The sequence below is a fragment of the Hoplias malabaricus genome, chromosome 1 (genome assembly GCF_029633855.1).
Source record: "Hoplias malabaricus isolate fHopMal1 chromosome 1, fHopMal1.hap1, whole genome shotgun sequence".
Lineage (NCBI taxonomy): Eukaryota > Metazoa > Chordata > Actinopteri > Characiformes > Erythrinidae > Hoplias > Hoplias malabaricus.
Window position 1 is genome coordinate 76,037,830 of NC_089800.1, and position 14,030 is coordinate 76,051,859.

Below are 14,030 nucleotides of genomic sequence, written 5' to 3' on the forward strand. Positions count from 1 at the left end.
TTCAGTTCCATACACCAAATATATTTTACCATTTTGTATAAAAACCATATATATAAACTGGTCATTGTCCGGATAGCACTGAATATTTGGCCCAAATGCAGTCTTGTTATGGCCCACATCTGGCCTTGAACGATGGCATTGACTCAACTTTGGGGCCAGATGTCAGGTGTGTTGTGCACCAACTTTGGGCCAAATTGACATCTGGTCTATGTCTGGCCCACACAATGATTTGGTGACGTAACCCAAATCAAGCCCACCTCATAACGGCTGGCTCACGTCTGGCCCGCACACAATTTGCATTTGCAGTGACATATCTAAAAATTTATTTTCTTTGGTTGTTCAAGTTAACTACTTTGTTTTCTAAAATAAATGTATAAAATTCATGTTTCTCTGAGGGTTTATATATAAGAGATCGATTACGGCTGAGTGGTATGGCCAAAAATGTGTATCATGCTATTTACATTTTTTTTATTAATTTATTTTTTAATTGATTCATTTCTTTATTTGGTTATGGCATGGCTGGGATCTATATCTATGTATAGAGAGAGAGACAGATAAGAGCAGAAAAAAGCTTGGGGGTTGTTAGAGAGTTAGTGCTTGTGTACTAGCCTCCTGTCGCTAGCAACAGGAGTGCTAAGCATTTGTGTTGTATGTGCTGCATCAAAGTTACACTGTGATTTATTTATTTATTTATTTATTTATTTGTATACTGTGATATTACGGTATGTAAGAAAATGCCAACCATAGGACGAATTTTAATAGGATTATCGAATGAACCGGAATAGCTCTCAGTGCTAAGACATATTTAGTGAATCATTTGTTGCAGGTGTTATTGGTGGAGCTACTGCTACGTATCTATTGAGTGAACCCCCCACAGTGTTGCTAGAGTAAACTGGGTGAAGTGCCTGATTGAAGTGCACTAGTTGCAAAATGGTAGTTTACACAGTAAGCAAATCACCTGTAGAAGTGTCCTGTAAATATGACAACTGACCTTCCCAGCAATTACTATCATTTGTTATTCCACTGATACATCTACTCTCATTTTACACTATTGTCTTCACAGAAGTTACTTTGATTTTGTTGCTCACTGTACAATTACTGTAAAATTGTCTGTATATTGTCTGAATTCTGTATATTTACTGGTAACTCTGAAGCTGTGTGACGGCTCTTTCTTTGCCTCTGTCTTTTTGCAGCTCCAGGCTGACACAGCCCTGAGGCCTCAGACGGGTTTTTTCCACAGTGGAGCGAGCAGTCCTCTGGTCAGTGGCGCTCGGCCACAACGGACAGTACGCTCGTCCTCCAGCTACACCATTGGCCTCTCACCCAACATCAGTTTTCGTCCCACCGGCCCTGAGCCCTTCCTCAGACATTCTGGTTGCCCCAACCCCAGCTTATACCCCCGGCAGGACAGCCCCTCTCAGCCCCGTCCCTCTCCCACTGGTTCTTTAGCAACTAGCCCCCCAGGAACCTGCTCTCCTGCCTTCAGACCCCCGCAGCACCCTTCCCCCCGCCCGCCTCCCGACCCCCCTAAAGTCACACACGAGCAGTTCAAAGCTGCTCTACAAATGGTCGTGGACAAAGGCGACCCACGTTCCTACCTGGAGAACTTTGTGAAGATCGGCGAAGGCTCCACAGGGGTGGTGTGTATCGCACGTGAGAAACACAGCGGCCGTCTAGTGGCGGTGAAGATGATGGACTTGAGGAGGCAGCAGAGACGGGAGCTGCTTTTCAATGAGGTGAGGAATTTGGTTTGGAGTTTGGTGGAAGGTGTTGTTCCTAGTTTATTTACACAACAAGGCACATGCCATCCTTCCGAAGTGCCACCATTGTAATGTCAATACACAACTTAACATGCTTGGAGAACACTGACGTCTCTTTTCTGTTAGGTTAACTAAAAGATGCTAGCAAATTGCTAGAATTGCCCTGACTGATGGAGGAGAAAGTGGACCAGAGAACAAATCCTTTTATGCTTATCTCGGACTCCTGGCTACATTCCAATCATTGTGATATACAGCTACTGATATTTAGCTTCTTAAACTGCAAGAGCCTGTCTTAAATTCCTCATTGGCATAATCACATAAATTACAAGTTTAAAAATAAAGGTGTCCAAACAGGCTCTTTACAGCAGTGCTGTTGAAAAGCCACTTTGGATCACTAAATAAAACTGAAGAAAGTGTTTGGTTAAAGAATAATCATTGAAAAAGAGATATGTAGAGTAGAGCTAGGGTATTCAATTAAAATCCAGTGTGGTCTAGTTGCTAAAATGTCCCAGACCTCAAGATTTGGGCACTTCACATTTCTGCGGTGGATTAATACCACACTTTCCGAACATGAAAGACACACTGGTTTAGAAGCAGCTGCAGGAAGAATGAATTTAAACTGCTCCATTTGTTCATCTTTACCATTTCAGATTTCTGCATCAGCTTTTTTTTTATTTTGGAGCAAGCCATACTGTCCTCACTCCTGTTATATAATATAAACTGGTTTTATTCATGAAAAAGACATTATAAATTCCTACAGTTCATGTTTCCATTTTTTCAATCAGTCATTGCCCTAAATGTGGCCTTCATCTGCCGTTCTCTTATGGCCCACATTCGGCCTTGGATGATGGCTTTGACTCAATTCAGCCACAGGTCCACCAGATGTAAGGTGAGGTGTGGACCAAGTTTTCAGTCAGACCGACATTTGGCCCATGTCTGGTCCACGCAGTTATTGCAAGTGCCACAACTGAGTCATAAGTGCCAGAGATGGAACAGATTAGGGTCTGTGAATTGTACCCTCACTTTAAGAAGGCTTCAGACGCATGGCTTCATCATATGATGGCTATGTTCAAAAATAAGTACAGACTGCAAAAGGAAGGAATGTGATTACATAGAAGTGCACCATACTTCACAAAATGCCTTTCTCAACGGAAAAAATAAAATTGGGTTTTTTGGTTAAAATGCATTAGATATAATAGAAAATTAGTTACTAAACATAACAAGTATAGTGTCTCTGATGGTTTATATATCGTCGCTGTCCAAAGAAAAACCAAATGAAGTAAGTTTACAGGAGAAAACTTTCAGTCAGTCATTATAAAATGATTTGATTTTGGAGCATTTCTATTGGTCCACTCAGCAGCTGTGTTTAAGCGACTATAAATGAGATGGAGTTAGTGAATCAGTGGTTGTGGTTGTGGTAGACGTTTATCTATTGAGTAATACACCCACAGGTCAAAAAAGGTCAGTGTTGCTAAGGTGAACTGGATCTCAAACCATGCTGTCCTCAGTCCCACATCTATCTTGTTCTCTCTAACTGCCCACACAGGGTAAACAATCAATTCTATCAGCACAGATAAGTGAAGCAATAGCCATATTAACAAGATCAGCTGTGCTTGTTGTCTACAATCGGTCCACTACAATACCTCTATATTGTTAATAACTAAATGTTTTACAAGTTTAATAAACTAATTCGAGTAATTAGGTACGCTATTAATAGATTAGGTGTATATTGGAAATGATAGTATATTGTGTTAAACCTTTACCCAAGAATCCAAACATCATTTCTCTCTTATTCGTTCTTAATGTTCTTATGTGCCTTTGCAGGTAGTGATCATGCGGGATTATCAGCATAAGAACGTTGTAGAGATGTTTAAGAGTGCCCTGGTGGAGGAGGAGCTGTGGGTCATTATGGAGTATCTTCAGGGAGGAGCTCTCACCAACATAGTGTCTGAGACCAGGTAAATATCAGCTCATAGATGGGCCAAAATGACCACAATTAGCCTTATTCATAAACAATATTCTGTTGTGTCTACATTTTTACTATCTGCTTTTTTGTGAAAGATTGATCCGTCTCAAAGTAAACTTGAAATTTTGGTTCTGCTTTTTTTTTTTTTTTATGACAATTGAGTTAAAAGGTAGTAACAGAGTCACCTACAAGTGCTGAAATATAAACACGAACCAACACCACACTTTTCTAAAACTTACTATTTGAATTGTAACAATATGATCATACCATACATCATATAAATAGAGAACTTGAAGGGTGTGTATATAACTGTATATCAACATAAATCTTAAGGGGCCTTAAGAACGGATACTGACCAGAGGAGGATAGGTCACCCCTTGTGAGCCTTGGTTCCTCCCGAGCTTTCTTCCTCAGCTGAGGGAGTATTTTCTGTCGGCCTTTGCTTACGTGGGGATTTTTACATTTCATGTCAAAACTTTGTCTTACCGGAATTCCGTGAATGTATATATCAGTGGTTTGTCCCAAATATTGGAGCCACCCCTTCAGATTTATATATATATATATATATATATATATATATTATAATATTGTGCAAAATTTTAGGCACCCTATTTTTTTGAGTAAAAAATCTGTTATAGATATTTATTTTATGACTTCTGCATTATTGAGTCAGTACACAAACATATTAAATTTATTTTACCAATAATGATAATAATAATTTTACAAACAAAATGATAATTTTATGTCTGTAAAGAAAGCAACTTATTAAAAAAGAAGTTAGGTTTAATGATATTTTAAAACAAAATGCTCTGTCTGTTTGTAACTTTCAGAGTATTTCTAAGATAAGGATTACCATATGATTTTATAAAGGGAGCTGTTTTTTTTTAAGAATTTAATTTCTTATGTTTAGTTTACAATAATAATAATAAATTGCTTGAAAAATGTTTAGATAATAAAGTCATTTTGTAATGGATTTCTTTTTATTATTAAAAAAGGGGTAAACTGACATGGAAAAGCAATTTAATATGATTGTTTTCAGTTGATGTGTTAATGGAGCTATAATAAGAGCTTGTGCTATGGACAAGTGCTGTAATTTATGAACACTGAACACAATGCATCTGGCTATATTGCAAAGTTGTGTGTTGCGGTTCCATTGTAGTTGTATTGTATGTTAAATAAATACAATAATCAAAGAGGTTACATTTAATAATAATAATAATTTAAAAAAACATAATGAAAGCTCCTGTGTTTTTGCATGAAAAAAGAAGTGTGATATTCCAACTTCTTAAAAGAACTGTGGCAGATTCTCCAAGACATTCAGTAAAACTACCATCTAATTTCTTTATAAAATTGTATAAACTGTTCCTAGGACTAATATTTAAGGGAAAAAAAGCAAATGGTCGTCACATATAATACTGACTTTCTTTCATTTGTTAATGTTTACTGCTCATTGTTGTCTTTTTCTTTCAAGTAAAGAATCAGTTCCATTATTTTTTGAAGTCATCGTTACATTCCAACATTTTTGCACAGTACTGTAGTGAAGTCATAAGTCATTGTATGTGCTTCATGTGCAGGATTGATATAGAACATGTCCCATAGCCTTGCTTTTAGTGCACTACAATGTTTTAAATATTCTTTATTTAAGGATATTATAGTAAATCTTGAATCTTGACAATGTAAGGTCATATATTTAATAACATTTAATATGAACCTATACAGGCTCTTGCCATTTATTATAAGGCATTATATGTACCCTATAAAAAGCAGTATTAATATGCATTCATAGATTCAAGTATTAGCACTGTTTTTTTTTTTTTTTGCAAAACATTCTTCCTAAGGATCTATTATTAGCTTATGTTTTAAAAAGTGTGACCAGACTCAGCTTTCTATTTATAATATTTGCTGGTAAATTTAGCTTGTGGAGAAACAGTCCCCAAAGCTTTTCTATTTTGTTAACATCCAAGTTCAAATGTACTAAACCTTGATGTTGATTTGTCTCTGATCTCAGGCTCTGGAAAGAGATGCATGACCACTCCGGAAGACTTGTGTCCTTTATTCCCTCTGTGTGTAAGCAGGACCTTAGGGGTTCTGAGCGGTGATGTCATATTGCAGGGTTTATTTAAGGTGTCCCGGACGGTCTTCTAGTGTTGAGTGTCTTTGTTGTAGCAGCTTTTCCTGACCACAAGGGGCCAGTGTGCTCTCAACTCAGCATTTGATTAAGCTTTGCTGGAACACATTCAGTTCCTTCAAACACTGCAGCAGTGTACAGACCACACTTCTAGTTCAGGGGGGTGGTGGGGTGTCCATCAACACGGCGATGACATGTAGGTAACTCCGTTGTCCTGGAAGGTGTATTTTTATTTTCTTGTAATGTCTGAGATACTCTGTCTTCCTATGTAAGAATAGCCTCAACACTATACAGAGTGACTGCTGTGCACTGTCCTCTATAACAGCTCCTCCACTCACTTTCCTTTTAGCACTCCAACTCCAAATTGACTCTAGCATCCTAATGGAACAAATGCTGACCCAACTGTGAGGCACTGGATTAAAATGAACTTAGAAAAGTGCAAGCGAGAAGAATTTATATGTCACAGCATTCGTTATCAGTTCCATCAAGAAAAAGTGCTATTAAAGCATGTGCATTCTGTTCTTGGGCATAATGTTGTATCCAAAAGTTCTTGTGAGTTTTAAATATAGATTTAAAGATGGTGATTTTGACATTAGTGATCGTGAATGTAGCAGAGTAATATTTTGTTTTTAGTTAATTAATCACTGTTAAAAAATAAAATGCCAAGTATATGAAATAGAGTCCACGGGTGTACCTTTAAGTGTGGATTTCGGCTGTTTAAACCTTCAGTGAATGAAACTGGGCCTGTACCCTGCCTTTTTATTTCTGACAGGGTGCTGTATTGTATGTGTGTGCAGGTTGAGTGAGGAGCAGATTGCCACAGTGTGTGAGGCCGTCCTGCAGGCTCTGGCTTACCTCCACTCACAGGGCGTCATTCACCGAGACATCAAAAGTGACTCCATCCTGCTCTCCCTGGATGGGAGGGTGAGTTCATTACATAAGAAGAATATAAAAATGATATTAGCATGCAGCTGTAGTGAATAATAATAATAATAATAATAATTATGTTCTGTTTTCCCATTCAGATCAAGCTGTCAGACTTTGGCTTTTGTGCCCAGATCAGCAAAGATATTCCTAAAAGGAAGTCATTAGTAGGGACTCCATATTGGATGGCGCCTGAAGTAATCTCAAAGTCACCATATGGCACTGAGGTAATGAATCACAACACGACATGATACAACAGCAGATTATGACAGAAAGCCTTTGCTTAGTTTCATAGTCGTTGTATAATAACCTAAAAATACACACAACACATACATACTGTTATATGCTACTTTGCATGTGACATAACTATAATTTTCGTACTTCTGCATATTCACATTTAGTAGATTCTCTTATCCAGAGAAATTTTAAAAATTGCTTTGGCATCTCGTTCAGAGAAAACCTCCCCACCAGCAGAAGTAGGACTGGAGTCCAAATAACACTGAACTAAGGCCATGTTCACATTACAAGCCTCATTATTCAGGATTTGGATTTGTAATGTGAACAAATCTGTCCCTGAAACCACACGCATGCGCACATTGATACATTTATGTGGCTGTGTCCCATATGAGTCCCTACACACTGTGTAATGTATGATGTAAGTCTGTAAATAATAGTTTCTACACCAAAGTACTGAACAATATGTCTGACACGAATCCATTTATATTCAGCTTTCAGCTCCACTGCTTCTTTTCTACCATTCAGTGCAGTATTTCATAACTTGCGCTGTTCACTGTGTAGAAAGCACATAGCCATTTGAAACACAGCCTGGATTTCTCTGCTGTTACTGGCCGATGACCACAGCACTAAGAATACAGAGAAATATGATATAAATGTAAGAGCAGTACTTGGGACCAAATTTTACTGACCTCCGGGAAAGAGAAACACAGTTTTACTGGATGATTAAGAATGATTCATTTTTTCATAGCGAATAGTATAAAAGGCATAATTCCTCTTGCCCCATACCCTTTATATTTAATGTAATTACATTTGCCTTCCATCAAAATGTTCATTACAGATTGCCGTAACGGGGTTTTAACGGCAGTTTTAATTCCTGCATGTTTTTAAAAATTCTGCTTCTCAGAACTCTGTGTTTTTGCTACACTGATATTTTTGAGTGGGTACGATCTGAAATGGCTGTGTTGTGAACTCTGACCCAGGTGGATGTTTGGTCTATGGGGATCATGGTGGTGGAAATGGTGGACGGAGAGCCTCCGTACTTCAGTGAGACTCCAGTGGCTGCCATGAAGAGGCTGAGAGATGAGCCAGCACCTACCATACGAAATGTTCAGCAGGTAAGAATACACATGCGCGCACACACACACACACACACACACACACACACACACACACACACAGTTATTTACATTCTGTATTGAATGTCTGTATTAGTTGCACTAAGGTACATCGACAAATGTTGGATTTAATGAACTTTTTATTACAAGCAAATAACAAACAAGCATTAAAAAAATCTCCTCTTCTATTCCGGCGACTGAAAGTTTCCTCCATCACAACAACAATCAGTGCTCTCGTTTCCACAGGTGTCTCCAGTGCTGAAGGACTTCCTGGACCGCATGCTGACCAGAGACCCACTAGAGCGAGCCAGTGCCACTGACCTGCTGGAGCACCCTTTCCTCCTGCAGAGCAGCTCTCCTCAGTGCCTCGTGCCACTAGTGGAGCAGTACCGCAAGCGCATGTCCCGCTGCTGAGCCCCGTGTTCTCAGTCCTCTGCACTGTGTCTACTGCAGGCTCTCCCCAGAGCTCCAGGCTCTGGTCAGCAGCTCCCTGCGCCCCGGACTCACACAAGAACGCACTGGGGCAACGCGGTGAGCGCAAGAGGTTGTTACCTGGCTGTAGACTCGAATAAAAACAAGAACCTTCAAGCACTTTGTCCTTGTGTGAGCAGGATGATGGTGGTGGGCGTCGGTGGAGTGGGAAGACATAACGCCACAGGACGATGACACATTTGTCCCTAGGACCTCATGCTAAGGACAGACTGAGATGTTACGAGGGTGTTAAAGTTTTAAGCTGAAAGTGTTATAGCCACTCTTTCATGTTTAGGAGAGAAACCTTAGGTATTAATATGACTCAGAGGGAGAATTAAGCTGGACGGCCAGATCGGGTCAACGTTTTCCCAGTGTTTTTAGCACAGAGACTACTGCACCTTGTCCGAGATCAACTTGCATGCCTTTACAGTGGCAGGTTGGAAGCATCGCGGGTTGATTTTTAAGTTTTCGAGAGAAAGGTTTGAACACTGATGTCGACTGTCGTTTCGCTGCTGTGGTGGCACCTGTTTTTAATGAGCCATTGGACCTGAATATCTAATATTGATTTACATATTTATTGTTTCGTTGTTTGTCTGAGTTTTTGTTTTCTTTTCTCAAAGGACTGACCCACCTGCTTTTCCAAAAAGGCTGTTGTGGATTGTGTTAAAATGTGGACAAAATGTAAATATTGCTTATCAGCTTCACGGGTTTTGAATTTCAAACAACTAAACTGAGAAAGGAATCGTGTACATACACAAAACACCTTAGGAGCTCTCGGCAAGTGAAACTGACATATCTAATGCTTCTCATTTTGAGATTTTGGGGGAAAAAATATGATTTACATTTTTACTGGGATTACTTGCATTGACATTTGTTTTAATTGAATCAAGTGAAATGATCTCACTGTGTTTAGTCATTTAATCATTTAAAGTCATGCTTGTCACAATCAAAATGATCTTGTGCTACTGGTAGATCATTTCACTGAAAAAAAGTGAAAAAAAAGTGGGGGAAAAATGTAAAGACTCTTGTAATATCCCAATATGAGGAATATTAGATATAAGTGTTAGATTTAAGTTGTATAACTTGCCAATGTGTTTTACTTTGTTTGCAGTGTTGATACGGTATTTGCATTCTGATCATTGTTGTTGAAGTACTGAGTGGAAAAAAATGAACAAAAGAGAGGTCGTCTGGCTTCAGTGTGTTTGTTTACAGTGTGTGTGGTATTTTTACACTTGGAATGTAACATATTTTTTTTCATTTCCACCTCCAACCTGTTGTACTGTGACATCCTTTCTTACTGAATTCTGGATTTTGTTCCACAGGAAGGGGCGCGCGCGCGTGTGTGTGTGTGTGTGTGTTTGAGATTGTGTTTACATTTGTGTAAAGGTAAAGCACACTGGCTTGGCTTGTGCTGAAGGGTCTGTCACCAGCTGAGTACTTTATGTATGTCACGTTTAATTCTTTGAAATGATGTAACACCAGTCATTGTGCTTGTATTTATATGTCAGTCATTCATGACGAAAGAGAAGCATACTTTTAATTTTGTAAAATGAATAAAGGATGCATACTGAATTGTGGTGTGATTTGTATCTCCCTCTGTCTTCTCTCTCTCTCTCTCTCTCTCTCTCTCTCTCATACACAGACACAGTTGCAATAAGGAAGACAGGAGGTGTGTTTATTCATTTTTATTTAGCAAATAGAAATGATTGACATTCGCAGTGTGCATAGTTACATATGCCAAGAAAGCTTCACATGATCACAGCTACGCAGTTACGCTCGCTGCGTACAAGATTGAATTCAGTTGAGTTTTTAATATTGCATACAATATTAAGCAAATACTAGGCATACAAAAACAGAATAAGCAAATATTATACATACATAAAAATAGTGATAATATAGTATTTTAGCGTGATTGAAAATCTTGATTGTATAAACATTCATTTTATTTAAAGAGAATGGAGTCTAAATAACATGTATTTCAAGGACAAATTAAATGTCTATATATGTGAATTTTATGATATGATATAATTAGAAATTGTAGGTAGTTTTAGATTTACAAACTGTACAAAGTAAAAGGATGAAGGATGAGACAGCTTTACAAAAAAAAAAAAAAAAAAAAAAATAAGTAAATTATTACATACATACAGAAATAAATCTGTCTTCCAAAGACCTATTTGGACACTAACAATCAGTTTCACATAAAGCTGTGGCATCAAAGTGCTTTAAAAGATATCCTCCGTTCTCACTTCAGCAGACTCAAGCAAACATTAATGCATGTGCACACGCTAACAACATATTTACATATCGTTATATATTCATGATATGCAAGTTCATGTACACTGGTAACCTAGGCAACTTCACAACTTTGCAGGAGGCTTTACCTTGTTGATCCTGCCTAACACAGCTTGAAAGTAGTGCCTTCAAATGATATCCCTGCAAGTGATCCCTGTAGAATTGCACACTGGATGATCGCAGTCCCGACAGTCAGTGAAATGGCCCTGCTGCGAATTAAGAGCGACTCACAGGGGGGCTGCCCTCAAACTCACACCTCACACCACTGATGCTGTCCACGCTGGGCTGGCTGTTGACCATCTTGTGGCTGTGAGAGAGAGGGAAGGTCTCTGACCGAGCGATTTTTCCCTTGCTCAAGCCTGAGCCTGAAGGACAGTCCCTGACCAGCCGCATGAATTCAGGCGCTGTGAAGCGTCGCAGAAGCCTGGTCCCGAGTCCACCAAAGCCCCGAGGTGGAGGTTTAATCCTCTCAGGTGCTATTTCCTCCCTCCCCAGGAGCAGCTTGTTGTGCCTTCCGGTCTTGCAGACACTGCCAGGCTTGGAGTCTATGTCATCGTCTCCATTTTGGAGTTCTGTTGTCGTTTTGGCCAGTTTCTCAGAGTAGGACATCTTTGAGGCTGTGCTGCTATGGCAGGGAAACTTAGTAACCAGTGCTTTCTCGTCCTGAAGCGAGGCTCGTTTGAGTTTGCTGGCCGACTGACTAGCGTCACGCATCTCCCCCTGGTAGGACTGCTTCCTGGCCGTCCTGAGGTCCAAGTTAAAGGACTTTGCTTTCCCCCATGTGGGAACATTTTCCCGGATATCCTCCTTGTCCTCCACTCTCTGGCAGTTGAAGTTAAGCTTTCTTGTTGTGCCGACGTCTCTTAGTGCAGAGTTTTGGATCTGTTTGGAGGTGAACAGGGCATGCTGGTCGTTCTCTGTGAATCGCCTCTCTGAGAATCTGCTCAAACTTTGGTAGTAGCTTGAGTTTGTTCTGTCAGGTGACTGCTGCTGACTGAAGCGCCTCTTTTCATTATTACCATCCCCGATCCACAGCTGCTTCTGAAACAGCGCCGGCAGCGGCTCTTCGTTCTTACCATGGAACTGCTTGGTGAACCTCTCCAGGAGATGCTTTGGGAGGCGGTTTGGCTGTGGAGTGTCTCCTCGCAGTTCCCTGTCCTTTTCTTCAGCTTGCTCAGCAATGCCCACCGCCTTCTTCCCCACTCCGCTGAGGACCTGAACACACTGGACATGTCCTAAGTAGTCAGCTACCTGGACAGCGGAGTGGCCTGCTTGGTTTGTGCGGTCAAGCTTCAACCCAAGCCTCTTGAAAGACCTGATCAGAAACTCCAGAACCTGGCTATGTCCACCGTAGGCAGCATACATCAGAGCGCTGTTGCCCCAGCTGTCTGTGACCTCGGGATCAGCATTAAACTGCACCAAGATCTTAACGGCATCCAGATGACCCAGTTCGCAGGCCAGGCTGAGGGCCGTGCGCCCGTGCTCGTCTCGGCTATTGACGTCGGCTCCCTTTTCCAGGAGCAGCTGGGTGAACTTGGACCTTGTGCCGTGGTCCTGGAGGCACACGGCGAACATCAGCGGCGTGCGGCTGCTCTCCGTCTTGGAGTTGATGATGCGTCCATCCAGGGCGTCCAGCACGAAGCGGGCCAGGTGTACTTTGCCACTGTTCATGGCGTCCAGGAAGGTCTTTGTGCCAGAGCCCTGGCACAGGTCCTTGGGCCGCAGCATGGCGAAGTGCCTGCTCTCCTGAAGTGCAGCCTCACAAGTGCGAGATGGAACACGTCAGCCTCTGTCCTGGCACTGCTTTGGTTTTTGCTGGCAAGTGGCTTTAGAGTTTCTGAGACTCAGTCAGAGACCGGTGGCGGTTTTATACCTCCCTCTCTCTCCCTCTGCTTGCCCGCCCCACGTTGCTACGGCAACAGCCATCAGAGGCCCGGCGCTGCTATAGCATCCATTCAGAATCAACGCCTCTCCTCTCAGGCAGGAGGCGAAAGATACATCGTTGTGAAAGGCATAATTACTCAGGGAAAAAAAAAATTTAAATAAAGCAAGCACTGCACTGTGTTTTGAACTCTTATAATAAAGCAGCCATGCTTCCATACTAAGAACTAATGGACTCCTCAGTGCGTGTCATGAGCAGAAAATTAGTAGGCTATGAATTTTACATTTGTAACCACTCAAGGTTAAAACACTGCCTTTGGAATTGTTTATGTCAGATTATAGATATATCAACCCATGAGTCATGCTTTATGGACTCCTCTGAGAGTGCACTTCCCTGAGAGTGCACACTTAACAAAGACCAAAATATCCATTTGGTCACATATAGCTCACTCTCTGAGCCAGAATTTATAGATGATAAAGTGGACCCTTCATGGAATTGTTGCGCTTTTAAGACAAACATATTCTACCCCTTTTTCCACATGTGAACACAGTTCCGGGGTCTTAATAAATTATCTATGACCTGTCTTGGTCAAAATACCACAAGGATCAAACAAAACAGCAGCATTCTCCCCCTGTCTAAACAGCACTGCTCAGAACGACCGGTTTCAGCGCCTGTTCCTTTAAATGATAAGGATTTATTCCTAATGCAAGGTGCGCAGACGCGAGCAGAAACCTTTTTTTTATTCGCTTGGTTATCTTTCTTCTCTGTTCTCATATTTTATCAGTACACCTACTTCTCATTCCTTGTGCTTGTTTTACACTATTTAACCTTGTTCACACAAATGCTGGTTCTATGCTGTGACTGAAGAGACTCAGATGAGGAGGCGAGACCTTATAGTGTCACTGCCACACAGCTCCAGAGCCGAGTTTTGGGGTTCAATCCCTGCCTCCGGTCACTATCTGTAAGGAATTCTTCCTCTATTTGCATGGGTTTCCTCTGGATGCTCCAATTTCCTCTCATAATCCAAAAAGCCCATGTGATGAACTGTTGCCAGAGTATGCTACAGACCCACCGCAACCCTGAACAGAATGAAATTTTTACAGAGAAAGAATGACTAAATGAATAAACCACTGGAGAAGTTGCTGAGAATATCCTTCAGAATATTTTGATTTTGTGCCTTTCAAAAGCCCATATGGCCATGTAAATAAAGGTGATTCTGGGCTGCTACTCTTGTCAGTGTCAGGAGTGTTGTTAA

At 40.8% G+C, this 14,030-nt stretch overlaps 2 protein-coding genes across 4 annotated transcripts in view; one reads left to right on the forward strand and one right to left on the reverse strand.

Annotated features, from left to right (window-relative positions):
• The window catches only part of LOC136698979 (serine/threonine-protein kinase PAK 6), a 34,510-nt gene extending 24,350 nt beyond the window's left edge, over window positions 1–10,160 (forward strand). For all 3 annotated transcript variants that reach the window (XM_066673470.1, XM_066673469.1, XM_066673471.1), the window contains exons 4-9: window positions 1,194–1,736; window positions 3,585–3,718; window positions 6,652–6,778; window positions 6,880–7,005; window positions 7,996–8,130; window positions 8,377–10,160. In XM_066673470.1, the coding sequence (XP_066529567.1) occupies window positions 1,194–1,736; window positions 3,585–3,718; window positions 6,652–6,778; window positions 6,880–7,005; window positions 7,996–8,130; window positions 8,377–8,544 (1,233 nt within the window). In that variant the 3' untranslated portion in view covers window positions 8,545–10,160. The remainder of the gene's footprint in view (window positions 1–1,193; window positions 1,737–3,584; window positions 3,719–6,651; window positions 6,779–6,879; window positions 7,006–7,995; window positions 8,131–8,376) is intronic.
• Window positions 10,161–10,328: 168 nt separating this feature from the next.
• Window positions 10,329–12,715, reverse strand: LOC136665897 (ankyrin repeat domain-containing protein 50). Its single transcript, XM_066643754.1, has one exon. It carries the CDS (start codon window positions 12,619–12,621, stop codon window positions 11,110–11,112), a length of 1,512 nt encoding a protein of 503 aa, XP_066499851.1. The 5' UTR covers window positions 12,622–12,715; the 3' UTR covers window positions 10,329–11,109.
• Window positions 12,716–14,030: the final 1,315 nt, after the last annotated feature.